General features: G+C 40.0%; 1 protein-coding gene across 1 annotated transcript in view; it reads left to right on the top strand.

Moving 5' to 3' along the window:
• fam184aa (family with sequence similarity 184 member Aa) overlaps positions 1-25999 on the top strand; it is a 91931-nt gene that overhangs the window by 45603 nt on the left and 20329 nt on the right. Inside the window, exons 8-13 of the mRNA XM_036963531.2 lie at positions 1821-1942; positions 2791-2941; positions 11867-12079; positions 19285-19438; positions 23668-23795; positions 25203-25387. Of these exons, the coding sequence (XP_036819426.1) occupies positions 1821-1942; positions 2791-2941; positions 11867-12079; positions 19285-19438; positions 23668-23795; positions 25203-25387 (953 nt within the window). The remainder of the gene's footprint in view (positions 1-1820; positions 1943-2790; positions 2942-11866; positions 12080-19284; positions 19439-23667; positions 23796-25202; positions 25388-25999) is intronic.

Raw genomic sequence — 25999 nt, 5'->3', positions numbered from 1 at the left:
CTTCTACAGTAAATGATAAGGTGACTTAAAAGCCCAATCCTGGAGTGGGGGAAAATTGTAGAGCTAGGGAGAGGGTGCCTGAGTCCAGCGTTCGATTCTCTTTCCTTTCGTTGGAGCATGCTACATGTTGCAATAGGCCTTTAGAATAATGCAAAACATATAATTGACTCTATCCAACTTGATTAGCGGGAAACAAACAATGCCAGTCAGCCTACACATCCGGCCCATCGAATCTACACTATACCGAAACTGCTATCACACATAAGAGTTAGCCAATAGTTTAGGGGGTGCCTAATGTTATTGCAAGTGTAGGGGCTAAACAAATTAATCCACAGAGGAACCTTTGACTGAAAAAAATGACAGTTTTCAGTGTCTGAGCCCATTTGTTTTCCTTAGAGCCGATTTAGATTACAATAGCCACAACATTTAAAAAAAAATTTAACTATGTATTTCTGTCAGGCAGGACCATACAGCATTGAATGAGAGCAAATTACGCTAATGCTGTTTCTTGTGTATGTGGTGCAGATAACTGACTACTAGTATTTCAAATGTAAAAAATATCAAAGCTTGCAATATTGGGTTACATGAGCTTATGTGGCCGATTCACCCTCCAGCCAGGCATATTCTGTACTTTTTGAGTTTAGGGGGCGTGTCACAATATCTATAAATTTAAATTTGGCATAAAATATTTTTACACAACCATACTTTTAAAATATGGGATACATAAGAGACATGGTTGTGTTTTGTTCTAGCTCGGGTAGGGGTATCTCCAAAACTGAAGACCTTTTTGAGGTTTGGCCACTATCTTAAAAGGAAAACAGTTCGTGGTAAAATTATTTATTTATTTATTTAATATTTAGTCAGTTTGGCTTAAAACATTTGACAAAAATCACAGTTGGTACATCATTGTGCACATGTTGTACACATCACAGTAGCCTACAGTTGGCAAAATAACTCAATTGATTAACGCTGCAATATGTCATTCTTTGGGAGACCCAACCAATTTCACATAGAAATGTGAGTTATAGACCTGTCATTCCCTTTGAAAGCAATTCTAAGAAGTGATAGATCTGTTCTATGCTCGCTCTTTCTATGCCTCCCGTTCATAAATTTAGTTTTTGCATCTTTTACTTTTGGTTTTGTACACCAGTTTCAAACAGCTAAAAACACAATTATGGGGGTTATTAAAAATATATTTTTACAACGGTTTAAATGGTGCAATGATTCTCTACACTATACATTGCTTGTTTTGTCCTATAAACTGGAGTTCAGCCAACTATTCAAATTTGAGTAAACAGGAAATGGCGGAGCGAGTTCCTGTATTCAACAAAGTCATTTTTGGACTCAGAGAGACAAACATTTTGATTCTGTTTTTTTGTGGAGATCTTCTATGTGTAAAGTAATGACGCACTTAGTTATTCTGAGTGGTCTGAGGCAGTCGTTAGCTTACAAGTGTTTTCAAGTGCAACATTAGTTACAATAGTTTTGGGAAACAGCTCTGAAACTTTGCGATGCTTCTACGGAGATTCTAACAATGAACTTAGCCTTAAGATGCTTTTGGCAAACCTGTCCCTGGTTAATAGCTTGGGTTGATGTGTAATTACAGAGTATATCAAAGGAGAAACAAAGTGGAACATTTATCATTATAATCTTGCTTTTGGTGTCAGTCTAAACTGCAGATTCTCCTCATTGAGAAGGAAATAGTATATATATTTTTTTTAACCAAATGTTTAACTACATTGCCCTTTTCTGTACTCATAACTTATATTGTATCGTGCCTCAACTTCCCTGAACTTGTCTCTGGTTTGTCCCGTGTCCAGGAGGAGATTGAGACCCAGAAACAGCAGCATGAAGCCAGGGTAATGTCCATAAGGACAGAGGAGAAGCAGAAAATTGACAAAATGGCTGAAGACCTGGACCAAAAATGGACTTATGCTCTGAGGTAGGCCTTTATTTCAGCCAGTAGGTAACATCGTCCCTAAGCTATTGTGGTTAGTGCAGATAAGCCTGGAATAACAACTCAAATATGGCCTATGTGGTAGTGACTAAATAAATTAAAATTGTTTGGCAGAATTTGATTTTAGCAAATCACATGACTGCAAGGCGTGGCTCCGAATCAGAGGTACACAAGATAGGGGAATGGGTTTTGAGGTTCGGAGGGAGATTATTTATTAGAGTTAAAGCCAAGCGGGAGGGAGATGATTGATTAGAGATAATGGTAATGGCTACAGCAGGTAGCCTAGCGGTTCAATCAAATCAATCAAATGTATTTATGATGCCCTTCTTACATCAGCTGATGTCACAAAGTGCTGTACAGAAACCCGGCCTTAATCGCCAAACAGCAAGCAATGCAGGTGTAGAAGCACAGTTCATAGCGTTGGGCCAGTAACCGAAAGGTCGCTGGTTCGAATCCTCGAGCCTGCAATGCAGTTTACCCACAACAACAACTGCTCCCCAGGCATGATGACATCGATTAAGGCAGCCCCCTGCACCTCTTTCATCAGAGGGGTTGGGTTAAATGTGCAAGACACATTTCGGTGGAATACATTTATAGATTGGTTATTTTTCTACTGGATCAGGACTTTTACCATCTCTTTCTATTGGGTTTACAAAGGCTATGTTTGACTTGTTGATCCAGTAGACCTTTCAAGCATTGGGCTGAAGTGTCTGGTGAATGAGATTACCCCTGTGCAACCCAGAATCTGAGATGTAGTGTTTCAGGCTTCAGGATCATCAAAGTCTCTCTTTCTCTCTCTCTCTACCCATTCCTTCCCCTTACCCACTCTATAGGGAGGAGTTGAGGTTGCTGAAGGAGGAATTGACGGAGGAATATGAGGCTGACAGACAAGCCTCCTTGTCCCAGCTGTCTCAGCAGAAGGAGCTGGAGTTGATGGCGGCCAGGGAAGGCTGGCAGAGGAAAGTGGAGGACCTGCTGGAACAGGTAGTGGAACACACTCCCTTTCGCATTGTCACGATTTTCAGTATCACAGTACTTTTGAGTAAGTAAGGAAAGAAAACATGAAGCAGACTGGATTTGCTGAGGAAAATGGTTTTAATTTTAAAATGTGGATTTATGTTGTCACATTTGTTAATTTTTCAAGCTATAGCTCACCAGTTTACTTGAATCAGGTTTGTAAATGACCATAGAGTTTAGTCTGTGTCTTGTTTTCTTTTTTTGCCATGGCAAATGTAGTATCATATCATCAGGATACTGGGATTGTAACAACACTACAGCCTGTTGAACACGTCACACACTCACACTGCACCAAATACCCTAGTTTCAGACTCCTAATTATCCTTACACTTCATAATATTCTAGCCACTTCCATGCCAGTTGGGAGAACTTGTGTTTTATCTTGGAACACTCAAGTTGCTTTCTCTACCAACTGTAGGATAAAAGGAACATGAGGTGTTAGCCACACTCGGTGGAGACCTGAATGGCAATGTGTCCAGCCTGAGACATGCCAGTTTTATCGTATTTTGATTATTGCCCAGTCATATGGTCTGGTGCTGCAAGGAAGGACATAGAAACACTTCAGCTGGCCCAGAACAGTCTTGCTCTTCAGAGGGCTAAAGTATGCATGACGGTCTCTCTTGGCTAAAAGTAGAGGAGAGACTGAATGCATCACTTCATTCCAAATTGTTTGCATAGTCAACTTACACACAGCAATGCAATAACATACACACTTACCCCACCAGACATACCACATTTCACAGTCCTCAAATCCAGAACAAATTCAAGAAAACATACATTATTATTTAGAGTAGGGGTGTGAACGTTTAAATGTTAAAACGTTTAAACTAAGTTGGGATCCTTAATGTTAAGAAAAATCCATATCCGAAAGACAATGTGTATATATATTTTTTCTTCACTTAATTAAAATCACAGTGCAGTTATCACAAAACATATAATTTTTTGTGTTACAGGATATAAAGGCCTAGGAAAGTTGTGTAATTAAAATAAAACTGAAAATAGTCAAACTATTAGAGTTTTAGCAACTAGGAAATAACAAAAAAATACCCAGCAAAATCCGTGACCACTCTTTGGAAAGGGGAGACTCTCACACCCCCCACAAGTGTCAGAAAGACTTGTCTGAAGTACTGTCGATGTGCCAACTTCTGTTTGGTAGCGCCCAAACCATTTTAGTTACAAACTAATGGGACCCCACTTTGGAAAGGGGAGATTCTCAAGGGTGCATTTTGCTCTAGGACCCTCACAAGTGTCACGGGACTCATCTGAAGGTAACTGGTACCGGTTTTTAAAAAACTAATAGAAATATGAAGGTAGTTTTGTGCCTACCAAAAAAAGGGGTTAAATATGTGTTAAAATAAAATGTATATATCCTAGATTTAGGACAGACAGTTCAAAACCTCTGTTTTCCCATTTATGAATTTGTTATTCAATGCATTTCTATGGGCTTTAGTTGTGAAGGCCAAAATCTATATTTTATCAAATGCTTTTGATATATCTACAGTACCAGTCAAAAGTTTGGACACCTACTCATTCAAAGGTTTTTCTTTATTTTTACTATTTTCTACATTGTCGAATAATAGTGAAGACATCAAAACGATGAAGTAACACATATGGAATCATGTAGTAAACAAAAAAGTTGCCACCTTTTGCCTTGATGACAGCTTTGCACACTCTTGACATTCTCTCAACCAGCTTCACCTGGAATGCTTTTCCAACAGTCTTGAAGGAGTTGCTGAGTTGCTGAGCACTTGTTGGCTGCTTTTCCTTCTCTCTGCAGTCCAACTCATCCCACACCATTTCAATTAGGTTAAAGTCGGGTGATTTGTGGAGGCCAGGTCATCTGATGCAGCACTCACTCTGGGTCTTCTTTTCCTCCTCTGGGCCGTCCTCATGAGAGCCTCTTTCAAAGTTCTTGCATTTTGTGTATTGACTGACCATGTCTTCAAGTAATGATGCACTGTCATTTCTCCTTGCCGATTTGAGCTGTTCTTGCCATAATATGGACTTTTACCAAATAGGGCTATCTTCTGTATAATACCACCCCTACCTTGTCACAACTTAACTGATTGGCTCAAACGCATTAAGAAAAAAATACATTGCACAAATTAACTTTTAACAAGGCACACCTGGTAATTGAAATACATTCCAGGTGACAACCTAATGAAGCTGGTTGAGAGAATGCCAAGAGTGTACAGAGCTGTCATCAAAGCAAAGGGTGACTACTTTGAAGAACCTCAAATATAAAATATATTTTAATGTAAAACTTTTTGTGGTTACTATATGACTCCATATGTGTTATTTCATAGTTTTGATCTATTCACTATTATTCTACAATGTAGAAAATTGTACAAATAAAGAAAAATCCTGGAATGAGTAGGTGTGTACAATCTTTTGACTGGTACTGTGTGTGTGTGTGTGTGTATATACAGTTGAAGTCGGAAGTTTACATACGCCTTAGCCAAATACATTTAAACTCTGTTTTTCACAATTCCTAACATTTAATCCTGGTAAAAAAAATCCCTGTTTTAGGTCAGTTGGGATCACCACTTTTTTTTAACAATGTGAAATGTCAGAATAATAGTAGAGAGAGTGATTTATTTCAGATCTGATTTCTTTCCCCAATTGGTCAGAAGTTTACATACTCAATTAGTATTTGGTAGCATTGCCTTTAAATTGTTTAACTTGGGTCAAACGTTTCGGGCTACAGGTTCATCTGCCTCACCTAAAGCACATTCTTGCGGGAAGCTGCTATAGACCGCCAAGTGCTAACAGTCAGTATATGTATAATGTGTGTGAAATGCTTGATAATGTATGTGATATCAACAGAGAGGTATATTTTCTGGGTGATTTAAATATTGACTGGCTTTCATCAAGCTACCCACTCAAGAAAAAGCTTCAAACTGTAACCAGTGCCTGCAACCTGGTTCATGTTGTCAGTCAACCTACCAGGGTATTTACAAACAGCACATGAATGAAATCATCAACATGTATTGATCACATCTTTACTAATGCTGCATACATTTGCTTGAAAGCAGTATCCAAATACATAAGATGTAGTGATCACAGTATAATAGCCATATCTAGGAAAACCAAAGTTCCCAAGGCTGGGCCTAATATAGTCTATAAGAGGTCATACAATACGTTTTGTAGTGATTCATATCTTGATGATGTGAAGAATATTTGCTGGTCTTAGGTGTGTAATGAGAAGCAACCAGACACTTTACACATTTATGAAATTGCTTATTCCAGTTACTAATAAGCACGCACCCATTAAGAAAATGACTGTAAAAACGGTTAAATCCCTGTGGTTTGATGAGTAATTGAGAAATTGTTTGGTTGAGAGGGATAAGGCAAAAGGTATGGCAATTAAGTCTGGCAGCCCAACTGATTGGCAATGTACTGCAAAGTAAAAAATCATGTGACTAAGCTAAATAAAAATTAACTTTACTATGAAACAAAGATAAACTATATAAAGCATGATAATAAAAAGCTTTGGAGCACCTTAAATGAAATTTTTTGGGGAAAAGCCAACTCGGCTCCATTATTCATTGAATCAGATGGCTCATTTATCACAAAACCCACTGATATTGCCAACTACTTGAATTACTTTTTCATTGGAAAGATAAACACACTTAGGGATGACATGCCAGCAACAAACGCTGACACTACACATCCGAGTATATTTGACCAAATTATGGAAGACAAGAAATTGAACTTTTGAATTCTGTAAAGTCAGTGTGGAAGAGGTGAAAAAAGTATTGTTGTTGATCAACAATGACAAGCCACCGGGGTCTGACAATCTGGATGGAAAATGGATGGAAAATAGCGGATGATATTGCCACTCCTATTTGCCACATCTTCAATTTAAGCCCACTAGAAAGTGTGTGCCCTCAGGCCTGGAGGGAAGCTAAAGTTATTCCGCTATCCAATAATATTAAAAACACCTTTACTGGCTCAAATAGCCAACCAATCAGTCTGTTACCAACCCCTAGTTAACTTATGGAAAAAATAGTGTTTGACCAGATACATTGTTATTTCACAGTAAACAAATTGACCACGGACTTTCAGCATGCATATAGGGAAGGACACTCAACAAGCACGGCACTTACACAAATGACTGATGATTGGCTGAGAGAAATTGATGATAAAATTATTGTGGGGGCTGGCTTGTTAGACTTCAGTGCAGCTTTTGACATTATCAATCATAGTCTGCTGCTGGAAAGTCTGTCTGCTGCTGGAAAAACATACTGTATGTGTTATGGCTTTTCACCCCATGCTATAATGTGAATAAAGGGTTACTTGTCTAATAGAACACAGAGGCTGTTCTTTAAAACCTCTTAAGGATCAGACCCTTTTTTTCCAATTTTCGCCTAAATGACATACCCAAATCTAACTGCCTGTAGTTCAGGACCTGAAGCAAGGATATGCATATTGTTGATACCATTTAAAAGGAAACACTTTGAAGTTTGTGGAAATGTGAAATTAATGTAGGGAAATATAACACATTAGATCTGGTAAAAGATAAACATGTTTTTAATCATCTTTGAAATACAAGAGAAAGGCCATAGTGTACTATTCCAGGTTATGTGCAATTTAGATTTTGGCCACTAGATGGCAGCAGTGTATGTGCAAAGTTTTAGACTGATTCAATGAACCATTGAATTTCTGCTCAAAATGTTGTATCAAGACTACCCAAATGTGCCTAATTGGTTTATTAATACATTTCAAAGTTCATAACTGTGCACTCTCCTCAAACAATAGCTTGGTATTATTTCACTGTAATAGCTACTGTAAATTGTACAGTGCAGTTAGATTAACAATGATTTAAGTTTTCCTGCCATAACAGATATGTCTATGTCCTGGGAAATGTTCTTGTTACTTACAACCTCATGCTAATCACATTAGCCTATGTTAGCACAACCGTCCCACTGGTGGACACTGATCCCATAGAAGTTAATGGAAGCCTGATCCCATAGAAATTAATGGAAGCCTCTCAAACATAATCCAGGTAGAAACAGGAATTCCCCAGTAGCTTGCTTTTTTCAATCTTTACTAACGACATGCCACTGGCTTTGAGTAAGGCCATGTATGCGGATGACTATACACGTCAGCTACTACACCAACTGAAATGACTGAAGCACTTAACAAAGAGCTGCAGTTAGTTTCAGAATGAGTAGCAAGGAATAAGTTAGTCCTAAGTATTTCCAAACTAAAAGCATTGCATTTGGGACAAATCATTCACTACCCATAAACCTCAACTACACCTCATAATGAATAATGTGGAAATTGAGGAAGTTGAGGTGACTAAACTGCTTGGAGTAACCCTGGATTGTAAAACTGTCATGGTCAAAACATATTGATACAACAGTAATTGAGAAGTCTGTCCATAATAAAGCGGTACTCTGCCTTCTTAACAACACTATCAACAAGGAAGGTCCTACCGGCTCTGGTTTTGTCGCAACTAGACTACTATTCAGTCGTGTGTTCAGGTGCAGCACAGAGGGACTTGGGAAAATTGCAGTTGGCTCAGAAACGGTGCAGCACGGCTGGCCCTTAAAAGTACACAGAGAGCTAACATTAATGACATGCATGTCAATCTCTCATGGCTCAAAGTGGAAGAGAAATTGACTTCCTCAGTACTGGTTTTTGTAAGAGGTGTTGACAAGCTGTCTGTTTAAAATACTAGCACACAGATCGGACACCCATGCATACCCCACAAGACATGCCACCAGCGGGTCTCTTCACAGTCCCCAAGTACAGAACAGACTATGGGAGGCGCACAGTACTACATAGAGCCATGACTACATGGAACTCTATTCCACATCAGGTAACTGATGCAAGCAGTAGAATCAGATTTAAAAAGCAGGTAAAAGTACACCTTATGGAGCAGTGGGGACTGTGAAGTAACACAAACATAGGCACAGACATATGCAAACAAACACATGATAGCATACGCACTATACACACACGTACACATGGATTTTGCGTAGTAGATATGTGGTAGTGGAATATGGGCCTGAGGGCACACACTTAGTGTGTTGTGAATTCTGTAATGAATGTACTGTAATGTTTTTAAAATTGTACAACTGCCTTAATTTTGCCGGACAGCAGCTAAATGTGAGCCATAATAAATACAAATGTCCAGTGCAGCTGTTTTTAACTCAATATCAAATCATTTCTGGGTAACAATTAAGTACCTAACTGTGATTGTTTAAAATGGTCAAAAAGAAACCAAAATAGCTTCGTATCAAAGAGCAATTTTTCAAGCAATCATTTTGCTAGGACTGACTGGGAGTGGTCTGAGTGGGGAGGGAAAAACCATCTGTTATTGGCAGAGAGGTTCAGAACTCTATCTCTTATTGGTCTGCCAGGCAGTCCAAAACTCCATCCCAAATAGGCAGAAGTTTCAGGCGGTCTTACGCTAAAACGACACCATCATCGTTTTCACAATTTCACAGTATTATTTCATCCTCACAGTGTGGAAATATACAGTGGGGCAAACAAGTATTTAGTCAGCCACCAATTGTGCAAGTTCTCCCACTTAAAAAGATGAGAGGCCTTTTATTCATTAAAAATCCTAAAATGTGATTTTCTGTATTTTTTTTCCTCATTTTGTCTGTCATGGTTGAAGTGTACCTATGATGAAAATTACAGGCCTCTCTCATCTTTTTAAGTGGGAGAACTTGCACAATTGGTGGCTGACTAAATACGTTTTTTGCCCCATTGTATATAAAATACAGAAAAATCCAAAATGTTTGACTGCACTGGGCCTTTAAATTAATGTCCTGTGGTTGCGGAATGGTGAAACTCAACACAGAAGTAGGACAAATCCAACACATGCAGACTTGCGGCAAAGCTACGCAGCCTAGCAGCAGTACAGTCTGCCTCCACTAAAAATTAATGACTTCTGCCGGATCGCAAAGATTTGAACGCAGTACAGTGCCTTGCGAAAGTATTCGGCCCCCTTGAACTTTACGACCTTTTGCCACATTTCAGGCTTCAAACATAAAGATATAAAACTGTATTTTTTTGTGAAGAATCAACAACAAGTGGGACACAATCATGAAGTGGAACCACATTTATTGGATATTTCAAACTTTTTTAACAAATCAAAAACTGAAAAATTGGGCGTGCAAAATTTGTACAGTCCAGGTGTGCAAAGCTAAACTTTGTTTAAAGTTTGCCACAAGCCACCTGGGAGACACACCAAACATGTGGAAGAAGGTGCTCTGGTCAGATGAAACCAAAATTGAACTTTTTGGCAACAATGCAAAACGTTATGTTTGGCGTAAAAGCAACACAGCTGAACACACCATCCCCACTGTCTGCATGGTTTGCATGGTGGTGGCAGCATCATGGTTTGGGCCTGCTTTTCTTCAGCAGGGACAGGGAAGATGGTTAAAATTGATGGGAAGATGGATGGAGCCAAATACAGGACCATTCTGGAAGAAAACCTGATGGAGTCTGCAAAAGACCTGAGACTGGGACGGAGATTTGTCTTCCAACAAGACAATGATCCAAAACATAAAGCAAAATCTACAATGGAATGGTTCAAAAATAAACAAATCCAGGTGTTAGAATGGCCAAGTCAAAGTCCAGACCTGGATCCAATCGAGAATCTGTGGAAAGAACTGAAAACTGCTGTTCACAAATGCTCTCCATCCAACCTCACTGAGCTCGAGCTGTTTTGCAAGGAGGAATGGGAAAAAATGTCAGTCTCTCGATGTGCAAAACTGATAGAGACATACCCCAAGCGACTTACAGCTGTAATCGCAGCAAAAGGTGGCGCTACAAAGTATTAACTTAAGGGGGCTGAATAATTTTGCACGCACAATTTTTCAGTTTTTGATTTGTTAAAAAAGTTGTTGTTGATTCTTCACAAAAAAATACAGTTTTATATCTTTATGTTTGAAGCCTGAAATGTGGCAAAAGGTCGCAAAGTTCAAGGGGGCCGAATACTTTCGCAAGGCACTGTAGATGGCATCATGAGGAAGGAAAATTATGTGGATATATTGAAGCAACATCTCAAGACATCAGTCAGGAAGTAAAGCTTGGTCGCAAATGGGTCTTCCAAATGGGCAATGACCCCAAGCATACTTCCAAAGTTGTGGCAAAATGGCTTAAGGGCAACAAAGTCAAGGTATTGGAGTGGCCATCACAAAGCCCTGACCTCAATCCTATAGAAAATTTGTGGGCAGAACTGAAAAAGTGTGCGAGCAAGGAGGCCTTAAAACCTGACTCAGTTACACCAGCTCTGTCAGGAGGAATGGGCCAAAATTCACCCAACTTATTGTGTGAAGCTTGTGGAAGGCTACCCGAAATGTTTGACCCAAGTTAAACAATTTAAAGGCAATGCTACCAAATCTTAATTGAGTGTATGTAAACTTCTTACCCACTGGGAATGTGATAAAAGAAATAAAAGCTGAAATAAATCATTCTCTCGACTATTATTCTGATATTTCACCTTCTTAAAATAAAGTGGTGATCTTAACTGACCTAAGACAGGGAATTTTTACTCAGATTAAATGTCAGGAATTGTGAAAAACTGAATTTAAATGTATTTGACTAAGGTGTATGTAAACTTCTGACTTGAACTGTATATTTTATTCCCCCCCTAGGTAGAGTGTTAAGATGACTTTGTAATGAAAAGTGCTATATACAAATATAATAATAATTGTATATATTGTTTTTGTGTTTTTTTTTTTTATTAATACACTAGAGGGGAAAAATGAAGACGAATTGCACATTCATGGTTGTGTCACAAATGTCACCCTCTTTCCTATATAGTGCACCGTCTGACCAGGGCTCAAAGTAATGCAATACAGGGAATAGCGTGCCATTAGGGACACATAGCATATAACACACCACTCCCTCTTATCCCTTTCTCTCCAGATCTCCCTGCTGAAGCAGAGTCTGGAGCTGCAGCTCTCCCAGTCCCAGGGCGCGCTGCAGCAGCTGCAGGCCCAGTTCAGCCAGGAGAGAGAGCACCTGAGCCAGCAACTCCAGGAGCTGCAGCTGGAGCACCAGCGCAGAGAGCACCGGCTGCAGGAGGCTCAACGCTGCGCCCATGGCACACTGGAAGACGCCCGCCAGCACCAGCTCAGGGTGAGAGAATAATACACACACACACCCCTCATATATGTTGTGCAATCAGAAGGTATTCATACCCATTGACTTGTTCCAACAAAAATTGTGTTACAGCCTGAATTCAAAATTGATGAAATGTTTATTTTATCTCAACATTTTACACATATTACACCATCATGACAAAATGAAAACACGTTTTTTTTTTTTTTTGCTATTTATTGAAAATTAAATACAGTAATATCTCATTTACATAAGTATTCACACCCCTGAGTCAATACATGTTAGAATCACCTTTGGCAGCGAATACAGCTGTGAGTTCTTGAATAAGTCTGTAAGAGCTTTGCACACCTGGACTGTACAACATTTGCACATTCTTCTTTTTGAAATGATTTTGTCAAGTTGGTTGTTGAGCATTGCTAGACAGCCATTTTCAAGTCTTGCCATTGATTTTCAAGCTGATTATAGTCAAAACTGTAACTAGACCACTCAGGAACATCAATGTTGTCTTGGTAAGCAAACTCCAGTGTATATTTGGTCTTGTGCTTTAGGTCATTGTTCTTCTGAAATGTGAATTTATCTCCCAGTGTCTGTTCGAAGCAGACTAAACCAGGTTTTCCACTATGATTTTGCCTGTGTTTAGCTCTGTTCCGTTTATTTTTATCTTAAAAAAAATCCCTAGTCCTTGCTGATGACAAGCATACCCATAACATGATGCAGCCACCACCATGCTTGAAAATATGAAGAGTGGTACTCAGTGATGTGTTGTGTTTGCCTCAAACATAACAATTTGTATTTAGGACATAAGTTAATTTCTTTGCCACATTTTTTGCAGTTTTACTTTAGTTCCTTATTGCTAACAGGATGCATGTTTTGGAATATTTAAATTCTATACAGGCTTCCTTCTTTGTCTGTCATTTAGGTTAGTATCGTGGACTAACTACAATGTTGTTGATCCATCCTCACTTTTCTCCTATCACAGACAATAAACTATTGGCCTCATGGTGTATTCCCAGATAGGTTTCCTTTCTCTCCGGCATCTGTGTTAGGAAAGACCCCTGTATCTTTGTAGTGACTGGGTGTATTGATACACCATCCAAAGTGTAATTAATAACTTCACCATGCTCAAAGGGAATTTCAATGTCAGCTTTTTAGATTTGTTTCCCATCTACCAGTAGGTGCCGTTCTTTGAGAGGCAGTGAAAAACCTCCCTGGTCTTTGTGGTGGAATCTGTGTTTGAAATTCACTGCTCGATTTAGGGACCTTAAAGACATTTGTATGTTTGGGGTACATGCAACTTAATATATAAGCATATTTTTACTCCAGAACTAATTTAGGCTTTCCATAACAAATGGTTTGAATACTTATTGACAAAAGACATTTCAGATTTTCATGTTTAATTAATTGGTAAATGTTTTTGTCAAGGGGTGTGTATACTTTCTGAAGGCATTGTAAATACTTTGTACCCATACACATGCTCCATACACCTCACTCATTGACCATTGTTTCTCCAATAGTTTTTGTGGTATAAGATAGCATGTACTGTTAACCATCCCCTACTCTGTGTCTCCATATCCTGTCAGATACTTAAATGTTTTACATTTTAGTCATTTAGCAGACGCTCCAGAGAGTAGTGAGCGCGTTCATTTTGATCCTTTTTTTGTTGTACTGGTCCCCCATGGGAATCAAACCCACAACCCTGGCATTGCAAGCGCCATGCTCTACCAACTGAGCTACACCTGAGATATACATTGTCAGTGTCACTCATCTGAAATGGTCACTGTGTCTCACTCTCCCTCTTTATCTCCCTCCCTCACTCTCTCCCCTCCCTTTTTATCTGCCTCTCTAGTACCTACAGTAAATGCACTTTTAGCCAGTTTATTAGGTACACCACCCCGTTCATGAAAATGCTTTGGTCCTACAGACAGTGAGTCACGGGACCGCTATATAAAACAGACAGACAGGCATCGAGGCATTCAGTTACTGTTCGATTGAACGTTGGAATAGGCAAAACGAGGGACCTGAGAGACTTTGAGCTTGGTATGATCGTGAGTGCCAGGCGCGCCGGTTTCAGTATCTCAGAAACGGACGGCCTCCTGGGCTTTTCATGCATGACAGTGTCTAGGGTATTACAAAGAAACATCCCGTCAGCGGCAGTCCTGTGGGCGAAAACAGCTCATTGATGAGAGAGGTCCAGTGGCCACCAACACTGGACAATTGAGGACTGGAAAAACATTGCCTGAAAAATCCCGGTTCCTGTTGCGTCATGCTTGATGAAAGAGTCAGCATTTGGAGTAAACAGCAGGAGTCCACAGGCCCCGTCCTGCATGGTGTCAACGGTACAGGCTGGTGGCGGTGGTATAATGGTGTGGGGAATGTTAGGTCCCTTGATACCATTTGAGCAACGTTTGAATGCCACACCTTGTAGAAACTTTGCCCGTGAGAATTCAGGCTGTTCTGGAGGCAAAGTGGGGTCTAACCCTGTTCTAGATGGGTGTACCTAATAAACCGAAACACTGAGTGTATTTCTCTTCTCTTTCTTATACCTCTCCATTTCCTCCAGCTTGCTCCTTCTCTCTCTTTTTCTTCCCCTCTCTTCTCCTAATGTATCTATACCCCTGCTCCCTTTCCTTTCTTCCACTCAGCCCCCTTCCTCACTCCCTCTCTCCATTAGTCCATGTCCAGTTGGATTCATTCCCACCTTTGTGTCCATGTCACCATCTGGATATGTCCTCTGACCTTAAGCCTCAGTCACCAAACCACAGAGCAGTGAGTTGGAAAAACTGCAGTGCTGCTGCTACCAGACCTGCTGATGTAATGGCAATTACAATTATCCCAATTGAAAACCACTGCTGAATTGTTGCCTGTTACAAGAATGTGGGCTTCTTCAAGAAATTCTTCAGGCTCTAAAGAAAAATCATGGAGTTGCAGGTATAGTAATTGGATTTCAAGTTTGCATCAAAGCAGTATTTATATTGTAGTGTGAAACAAAAGGAAGTTAGTCTGCATAATAATTCATATAATATTCTGTGTTTGCGCAGTAAGGAAATTGTTTTCGTCGGAAACCCAGTTACTAACTTTGATTGAATTGGGACCTTAATAACTCTACTGGCCTCTTACCTAACATATCAATCCATTTAATTTGTGAATACAGTGCAATATACCGTATCGACCAGCACCTGTTTCCGAAGGATCAAATTTGTTTCAATTGTAAAGAGGGTTGTAATAGAGCAGTGTTATCAGGACTAACCTCCAGTTAAATTAGATTGAACCCAGTAGAAAATCTTTGATGTAGAAAAAGCGGTATACAGAGGCTAACAGGCTCTATATTTGCCTCACACCCATGCTGGGGCCTTGAAAGCTATACCTCTTAAGTTACTGTTCCATAAGAATTAACATAATATTTTTTTTAAACAACAGGCAGCTGCTTTTATATTAAAATGTATCTGGAGAAAAAAAAAGTTTGTTCTTCATAGTCACAGTGCAGCGCTTGGTCATAAAAAACAGCACATATTTCAATGAACAAAAATATAAACGCAACAAATTTTCCATGTGCACAAAAAGCTTATTTTGGGGCAATAATTTGTTTATATCCCTGTTGGTGAGCATTTCTTCTTTGCCAAGATAATCCATCCACAATGACAGGTATGGCATATCAACAAGCTGATTAAACAGCGTGATCATTGCATAGGTGCATCGTGTGCTGGGGACAATAATAGGCCACTCTAAAATGTGCAGTTTTGTCACACAACACAATGCCACAGATATCTCAAGTTTTGAGGGAGCGTGCAGTTGGCATGCTGACTGTAGGTATGTCCACCAGAGCTGTTGCCATAGAATGTAATGTTAGTTTCTCTACCATAAGCCGCTTCCAATGTCATTTTAGAGAATTTTGCATTACGTCATGCTCTGCTCGTTATCCTCAACAGGGTCTTGACCTGACTGCAGTTCGGCGTCGTAACCGTCTTCAGTCGGAAAATGCTCCCCTTCGATGGCCACTGGCACGCTGAAGAAGTGTGCTCTTCACGGATGAATCACGGTTTCAACTGTAGAGGGCAGATGGCAGACAGTATGGGCTCGTGAGGGCGAGTGGTTTGCTAATGTCAACGTCGTGAAAATAGTGCCCCATGGTGGCGGTGGGGTTATGGTATGGGCAGGTTTAAGCTACGGACAACGAACACAATTGCATTTTATCAATGGCAATTTGAATTGATCCTGAGGCTTATTGTCATACCATTCATCCACCGTCATCACCTCATGTTTCAGGATGATAATGCACACCCCCATGTCACAAGGATCTACACAATTCCTGAAAACAGAAAATGTCCCATTTCTTCCATGGCCTGCGTACTCACCAGAAGTCACCTATTGAGCATGTTTGGGATGTTCTGGAAGAACGTGTACAACAGTGTATTCCAGTTCATGCCAATATCCAGAAACTTCGCACAGTTATTGAAGAGGAATGGGACAACATTGCACAGGCCACAATCAACAGCCTGATGTGTTGCACTGCAAGAGGCAAATGGTTGTCATACCGACTGGTTTCTGATCCACACCCCTACCTTATTTTTAAAGGTACTGTTTCTGTGACCAATAGACGCACATCTGTATTCCCAGTCATGTGAAATCCATAGATTAGGGCCAAATTAATTTATTAAATTAACTGATTTCCTTATATGACTGCGTGGCCATGCACGCCTCCAACTCAATCATCGAGTTTTCAGACGACACCACAGTGGTAGGCTTGATTAGCAACTACAACGAGACGGCCTATAGGGAGGAGGTGAAGGCCCTCAGGGTGTCTGGTGTCAGGAAATAACCTCTCACTCAACATCAACAAAACAAAGGAGATGATCATGGACTTCAGGAAACAGCAGAGGGAGTACAATGCATCACCGGGGGCAAACTACCAGCCATCCAGGACACCTACAGCACCCGATGTCACAGGAAGGACAAAAATATCATCAAGGACAACAACCACCCAAGCCATTGCCTGTTCACCCCGCTTATCACCCAGAAGGCGAGGTCAGTACAGGTGTATCAAAGCTGGGACCGAGAGACTGAAAAACAGCTTCTATCTCAAGGCAATCAGACTGTTAAACAGCCATCACTAACATAGAGGTTGCTGCCAATATACAGACTCAAATCTCTTGCCACTTTAATACATTTATTTAATAAAGGTATCACTAGTCACTTTAAATAACACCACTTTAATAATGTTTACATATCCTACATTACTCATCTCATATGTATATACTGTGTTCTATACCATCTACTGCATCTTGCCTATGCCGCACGGCCATCGCACATCCATATATTTATATGTACATATTCTTATTCATCCCTTTACATTTGTGTGGGTAAGGTAGTCATTGTGAATTTGTTAGATTATTTAGATATTACTGCACTGTAAGAACTAGAAGCACAAGCATTTTGCTACACTAGCATTAACATCTGCTAACCATGTGTGTGACCAACAAAATTTGATTTGATATGAACTGTAACTCATTAAATCTTTGAAATTGTTGCATGTTGCGCTTATATTTTTGTTCAGTATAATTTGAGACACTAAAATGGTGGACAGTTGTTTATCTCATGGTAGTGGGCTGCTCTGTCCATCAGCTCATCCATCTGTAATGTCAGCCTTTGTCACATCTTATTGTGATATTTACATCAATTATATATCAATGATATATTTTCAAGTGCGTGACGATACTTAACATTGTGATGTGCAAGACTATAATTTGAGAGACTGCAGTTTTCTCAGTTAGGCTGAGAACTCAATATGTTGACATTTAAGTCAAAAAATGTTTTTTAACTAGGCAAGTCAGTTAAGAACAAATTCTTACTTTAACCCACTGTCCCTAGGCCGCATTTAACTGCCTGTTCAGGGGCAGAATGACAAATGTGTCCCTTGTCAGCTCGAGGATTTGAACTTGCAACCTTTTGGGTACTAGTCCAACCCTCTAACCACTAGGCCACCCTGCCCTTCCGGCAGGCTTATTTTTTTGCCATGCTAAGATAAATTAATGAGAATATGACTATAATATTATAAACAAGCACATAAAATGGCACAATCTGGAATGATCTAGTCTTTAATGGCGCAAAAAGGATTATATTGGATATCACAATATTTGGAGAAGCATATCATAGAACAGGTCTCCTGTCAGAACAGAAATGACAAGAGGTTATAATGCTGTTATTGCATCAAATGGTTGTTTTATGCAACAGAATAAGGGCTTGTTAGAACGCTGATCTGTGTGTCTTCTACTGAGGATGGGCCGCTGGAAGATTTACGTTGTCTTTGGGTGATACCGCATTCCAGAGCATGAGTTAATGTTTCTGTTCTGTAAGGTACCCGGGAGAGATGACTCCAGGGCCAGACCCTGGTCTCTTCACAATGAGATACTGTCTGCTGTGAATTAGAAGTGTCTTTCATACAAATCTTAACCTTGTGACCTGTTTCATACATCTGTTGTTTGTCATGTAGACTGAAGGAGGGTGGACTTTTCTATAAAATGCTGTGGCTCAAAACAGCTCGTTGAGTTCTCAGTGATCACCTCCAGGGGTGATTACCAACCAGCTCCATTACTGCAGTAATTAAATAATAAAGTTTGATTGTTTTGAAGACATCTACAAGTCTCTCCTTTTGATTACAATAATTCCACCACACTCTCCAAATATCGGCCAACCCTAGTGTGTATGTGTGCCTATTAGGAGTGTGCCCATCTGACCATATTCATAATCGAATCCGTAAATTGACAGTTATTAGTCGGATCAGATAATACTCATAATCAGAATAACAGAAGTGTTTTAAAATGCCTAAATAGAGGATGGCAATACATAATCATCTCCCTGCAGATGAAGCTGCAGATCAGCAGCAGCAGCAGCAGCGGACTTGTGTGTCTATGTGTTTGTTCTCAAAACTTGCAGGCAGATGAGTTTGCTGACACTCAGTCAGAACGCGCATAAGCTTTTCATGTTTTTCCTCCCCTTGCTCTGCTTGTTAGATATTATGCACATTCTAGAAAACATTCTTGCTGTGTGTGCGCGGATATGCATTTACATATGTTTGAAAATATATTATGTCATTTTAGGTGATGTACTGTATATGTTGCTACCATTTGTACAATGTTTTGTTGAATGATTAAACACAGTGTGTGTGTGTGTGTGTGTGTGTGTGTGTGTGTGTGTGTGTGTGTGTGTGGTGGTGGGGAGGGGTCTAGGCTTTGGAGGAGCGTTTGAAGCAGGAGCAGAGGGAGGAGGTGCTGGCGCTGAAGGATGCCCACAGACGCACACTGGACATCCTCAGACAGCAGTCAGAACAGGAGCTGCAGACGTTGCGCTTTGAATTGGAGGACGAAGGCAAGGCCATGCTGGGTAAGAGCCTCACACACTGGACAATTTTTTAAAGAAGTGGGGCAGTACCACTCTCCACATATTTTTTGTTTATTGGATAGTATGGAGGTAAAGGTAGAACCCATGCGGCAGTGGTATATGTGATCCAGAGGCAACAGCATAAACCGAAAGACAACCCTAAGCCACCGTGCTGGACTATTCGATCACAAAAGCCACCTTTGAAAGAACACACACAAACACCCCCCCCCCCCCCCCCCCCACACACACACACTCTCCAAAGCTATTTTTAATGAACCAAGGCATCATTTTCAAAGTGATAATGAATGACGAGTGAGAGATACCTAATTGTACATTTCTAACAGTTTATTATCAATGTAGGTGGTGTACTACCTGTCAATAATCAGGTGTCAGCAACAGGGGGCTCAATTTGGCTCACAAGTGATTTTATTTGCACAATTTATGTTGGACAAATAAAAACACTAGGAATCCAGCTAGTAATGACTTTAATTTAAGATATTTCTTCTCAAATAATTCCTTTAATAAATAAAGTTATATATTATCGTATCCGGACCAAATCTGAACCAATTATAGGTCTATGTTTGGTTCAGATTTGGTCCAGACCAGCCTTGATTTCAACGTCCACAGATGTCTGGACCAGCATCGATTTGGCCCAAACATACAGTGGTTCCTCCACTAAAAGTTTTGTGATTATGCTGCGGGACTTAGAGGTAATTTGTGGTTTAGTACGATACCCTGCGTCACCACTTCATTGCTCCAGACCAGAGCAAGGGGGAGTTAGAGCACTGATTATGCTTTTGGGTCCTACTGTTTCTCTGACAATGAATGGGCGACATAAACATAAATAGAAACTGATAATTTTGCACGACTTCAGTATTACTTACTAAAACTGTTGTTACACTAAGGTTTTTATTATTTTATTTTGTTAGGATTATTTTGCTCTGACTAGTAGTGTAGCCCACTCCCGACCTGTCATGTTGTACAGCGCCTGAGTGTCGCAACGGTCTAAGACACTGCATAGTAGTGCAAGCTGTGTTGCTACAGATGCTGGTTCATTACCTGTGCTGTCCTCGACTGGAAGACCCATGAGATGACTGTAGGTTTTTGGTTTCCCTCTGTCTAAAAACATGAATATATAATTCTAAATTACAAACTGGCTTTATTTACAAATTAGCAACAAGGTCTCAGTCCGTGTTCAAGAATGGTATTTTTCTCACTCATTTTACGTTATTTGAAAATTAAATAATTATCAATATGTTGTTATTTTATAAACAAAGTCATTATTATTAATTTAGAATTATATAAAAGCCCCGTGGATATTGTCAGATATATTATTAACCCTGTTATATTAGCAGGACAGTATATTGGTCATGGCGCACAATGGGATTGCCTTACAGTTCTCCAGCTGTATCCACTGAAAGCATGTGAGGTGCAAGGCACGAGGGCATGGGGCATGGGATAGTCCGCAGAGCAGCGCACAGAAGATGGACCTAGCCCATGGGGAAGGGAGAGGGGGGGTTGACCCCCACCCTGCCACACTGGGTAGCACAGAGCAACACTTTAAGGGGGAACGTTCCCGCTGTTCTTAGTGCCAGTCTGCACGTTCAAACTTAAACAATGTAACTAATAATGGCGTCTTTATGCTTTCGTTAATAAAAGAATGATAAAAATACTCTTTCAACATGCCAATGTTTATTTAGTTATGGATCCATAATGAATTACTATGGGAATAAATATCACTGAATTACAGAAATATCCTCCAATATGTAATTATTGGCAGAGAGTCACATCATATTTTTCGATATACTGTAGGTGTACCGTAGGCGACATGAGTCTCAAAAGTGTTGAGTAATGTGCTGTTAAGTGGTGTAGGTCTTATTTATTTAAAAAAGCAATAGGATTTGAAGCAATAGCCTACAACCGTTTCTCGCTGCTCTGAGATAAGCATGGGGACTGGTCTTGATAAATCAATGAGATTGTCATTTTGACTGAATCTCCGTTTGGGTATTGGTTAGACTATAATTATGGTGTAGAAATGTTATGCTCTTAGTGTAACCTTTATATAACTAGGCAAGTCAGTTAAGAACAAATTCTTATTTACAAGGACAGCCTTCTTCCTTATCCTTCCTCCCCATCAGTGAATTGAACCCCGGTCTCCTGCGTGTCCGCACAACACAGAGATTATTTAGCTAAATAGCCAAGTACTGTAGCCTACTCCCGACGTCCCGTTTTACAGCGCCATCATTTCCATTCCATCCTAACTTAGACCCATCCTAACGGAAAAGGTTTTTAAATTTTCTTGGAATAGAAACACCATAATATTAATCAAATCAATTAAGCAAAATGTCTTAAAATCAGTCCCATGTACAGTCGTGGCCAAACGTTTTGAGTGACACAAATATTAATTTCCACAAAGTTTGCTGCTTCAGTGTCTTTAGATCTTTTTTGGCAGATGTTACTATAGAATACTGAAGTAAAATTACAAGCATTTCATAAGTGTCAAATGCTTTTATTGACAGTTACATGAAGTTGATGCAAAGAGTCAATATTTGCAGTGTTGACCCTTCTTTTTCAAGACCTAAGCAATCTGCCCTGGCTGTCAATTAACTTCTGGGCAACATGGATAATCATTCTTGCATAATCAATGCTTGGAGTTTGTCAGAATTTGTGGGATTTTGTTTGTCCACCCGCCTCTTGGGGATTGACCACAAGTTCTCAATGGGATTAAGATCTGAGGAGTTTCCTGACCATGGACCCAAAATATCGATGTTTCGCACCCCGAGCCACTTAGTTATCACTTTTGCCTTATGGCAAGGTGCTCCATCATGCTGGAAATGGCATTGATCGTCACAAAACTGTTCCTGGAAGGTTGGGAGAAGTTGCTCTCGGAGGATGTGTTGTTACCATACTTTATTCATGGCTGTGTTCTTAGGCAAAATTGTGAGTGAGCCCACTCCCTTGGCTGAGAAGCAACCACACACATGAATGGTCTCGGGATGCTTTACTGTTGGCATGACACAAGACTGATGGTAGCGCTCACCTTGTCTTCTCCGGACAAGCTTTTTTCCAGATGTCCCAAAAAATTGGAAAGGGGATTCATCAGAGAAAATTACTTTTCCCCAGTTCCTCAGCAGTCCAATCCCTGTACCTTTTGCAGAATATGAGTCTGCCCCTGATGTTTTTCCTGGAGAGAAGTGGCTTCTTTGCTGCCCTTCTTGACACCAGGCCACCCTAAAAAAAGTCTGCATGCAGATGCTCACACAGAGTGATCTCCAGCTTTGTCCTCGTCAACACTCACACACGTGTTAACGAGAGAATCACTGCCATGACAGCTGGTCAGCTGGTCCTTTTGTGGCAGGGCTGAAATGCAGTGGAAATGTTTTTGGGGGATTCAGTTCATTTGCATGGCAAAGAGGGACTTTGCAATTAATTGCAATTCATCTGATCACTCTTCATAACATTCTGGAGTATATGCAAATTGCCATCATTAAAACTAAGGCAGCAGACTTTGTGAAAATGTATATTTGTGTCATTCTCAAAACTTTTGGCCACGACTGTACAAAAAAGGTTTTAAATTCTCTAGTACAGCCACTATTGAAGGCTATCAAATGCTTCTCAATTGGCTTAAGGACAACAAAGTCAAGGTATTGGAGTGGCCATCACAAAGCCCTGACCTCAATCCTATAGAAAATGTGTGGGCAGAACTGAAAAAGCGTGTGAGAGCAAGGAGGCCTACAAACCTGACTCAGTTACACCAGCTCTGTCAGGAAGAATGGGCCAAAATTCACTCAACTTATTGTGGGAAGCTTGTGGAAGGCTACCCGAAATGTTTTACCGAAGTTAAACAATTTAAAGGCAATGCTACAAAATACTAATTGAGTGTATGTCAACTTCTGTCCTACTGGGAATGTGCTGAAATAAATCATTCTCTCTACTATTATTCTGACATTTCAAATTTTTTAAATAACGTGGTGATCCTAACTGACCTAAGACATGGAATTTTTACTTGGATTAAATGTCAGGAATTGTGAAAAACTGAGTTTAAATGTATCTGGCTAAGGTGTATGTAGACTTCCGACTTCAACTGTATGTACGGTTGAAATTTAGCCATCGAAATGATTTGCCAAAAAAAGACGTTGTTTCAAAGTAAAATATGTATTTTCAAAGCCATGCTCTACCAATTGAGCCTCACGGGACTTTAATGTTCCCCTCCTCCTCTTCCTCCCCTGTAGCCTCCCTGCGCTCTGAGCTGAACCACCTCCATGCAACAGCCATAGAGCATCTGCGCCAGATTCACCTGAAGGATAACACTGCTGCCAAACTGGAGCTACAGGGTGCTCTGGAACAGAGTCAGCAACAGGTCAGTCCGTAGTTGACACTTTTTGCTGCTTGAGGTAGAAGTTGCCCCTAACCACACTCTTAATCATACCCATAATAATTTGGGGGGGGGGGGGTGAAATTATATCTGGGGGTGTATGTATTACACGTCTCATAGTAGGAGTTCTGATCTAGGATAAGTTTTGCCTGATCCTAGATTAGTACTCTTACTCTGAGATGCTTGATACACATGGCCCCTGACTTGCTATCAGTGGCTAGAAAGGACCAGAGGAGGACTTTTAGGGTGTGTTTGTGCTTATTTTTTTATTTTTATAAATTGTTATTTGGGACTCATCCCTTGGGAGCTGAAGCTCACTGTTTGCCAAGCATCTGTGATGTAGCCAAAACAATATTATAATTATATTTGAAATACAACAGCTTACGATCACATCATGTGCATCTCATATACAGGCTGAGGCAGCGTTTTGAAAAGTAAATGCTGCTTTTGATGTTGCTTTTTGCATTGGCAAACTGGGGTATGCAGTAACACAAACATAATAGGGTAGGATGATACTAAGTCGTATAGATAAGCAAACTGCCCAGAGGTCCAAGATTACCCATTTTCTCATAGTCTGTGCTTTAATCTTTAGGGTGAATCATAATACATAAGTGAAGAACAACAAAGAATCTGAAAGGTTCCATGTGTGTACACATTTCTATATATATTTCCGAGCACTTCGGTTGCATAATTTTCCTATGTTGGACCACACTCTCTCTTTCCCTGTCTCTCTCTCTCTTTCCTTCCCTTGCTCTCTTTTTATTTCTCAGAAATACAAGGACAACTCATTTCAGTTAATTGCAGTGCTACAGCTTTTAACATGACCCACTTAAAAATGTAGACTGCGCCTTAGGGCTGACATCTACCCATGCCTCTTCCAAGCAGCTTCTACAATATCTCTTACAAATTAAACAAATTAGAAATAGGGTCCCAAATCAAATATTTATATATTTGGACACACAGTCTGTAAACCGCTTTAGAAATGTTGAAGTATTGTTGTAACCATATTGTTTTGAATAATACCTGGGTGTCACAAACTCACATCAATGAGGGAAAGAGGGGAAACAAGTTTGTTTCTTGGTGTAACCCTACATTTACACACTGGCAATTACTATTGAATTGGCTGTAGCAAAGTTGTGGAACTATTTATGGATGGAATCAAACCAGCCCCCCTATGTTTTTAGAGCAGGCGTACTAAGCTCTGTACCAATAGGATTAATTCGCTTTGATAGCTATCCCTAGAGTTGGGATCCTAAAAAAGTACCTGAAAATGTGTGCTTTTTCATTCTTGAATTGGAATTTCAATTCTAGTTCTGAATTGACTGAATTAGATTGGAATTGTCACCTCAGCAATTATGATTGTCTTCATTATCTTGTCTGACTTGGAACCAGGAGGAGGACCTGCTGGGTAGTATATCAGACCTGCAGCAGGAGGTGTCCTGCAGAACCCACCGTATCACAGACCTGGACCACGAGATCCACTCCCTCAATGAGACCATCAGCACCCTCACCAGAGAGCTGGAGCTCAAGGGCAAAGAGGTTCTCCGAGTCCGCAGCGAGGCCAACCAGCAGATCAGGTACTGGGACCCATTAACTGGCATCTATTTATAGTGACCCCTAAGGGAGCGAGGGAGTACCCAGGTCTTCCAAACCTCTCAGTATATGTGGACCCTCATGGTCTTAGAAATGCTAGATTGACATGAAAAATAGTATTATATTTTTCAAGAGCCCACATTATCATGTGAGGTGTGATTTACAGTTTTTTTCCCCCAATCACTTTGGTGCTAAAGTGGTATATTTTTAAAACTCTAAGCACAAAAATCTAAACAGATAATCAAAATGGCTCATAATTCACAATTCTAAGCACATTTTCAATTGAGTGAGTACAACAAACAAATTCACAAAGTAACTTGTTCACTGTACCAAATCACTATTTCAATTTGGATCAGCTTTTTTCAAAATGCAATATTGTCTTTACTTTTGATATTATTTTCTTGTCATTTGTCAACAATACTGTTAACTATGACTTTATCAAACTGCTCAAAACTGATAACTACTGAACCAAAATTATGTGGTGCCTAGTTAACTTACACGCAGTGTACAAAACATTAGGAACACCTTCCTAATATTGAGTTGCACCCCTTTTGCATTCACATTAGGCAATACAGTTACATTGTTTTTAAACATTC

Source organism: Oncorhynchus mykiss, chromosome 26, assembly GCF_057628025.1.
Source record: "Oncorhynchus mykiss isolate SJ-2025 chromosome 26, ASM5762802v1, whole genome shotgun sequence".
Classification (NCBI taxonomy): Eukaryota; Metazoa; Chordata; class Actinopteri; order Salmoniformes; family Salmonidae; genus Oncorhynchus; species Oncorhynchus mykiss.
This window is presented reverse-complemented; position numbering and strand designations above follow the sequence as displayed.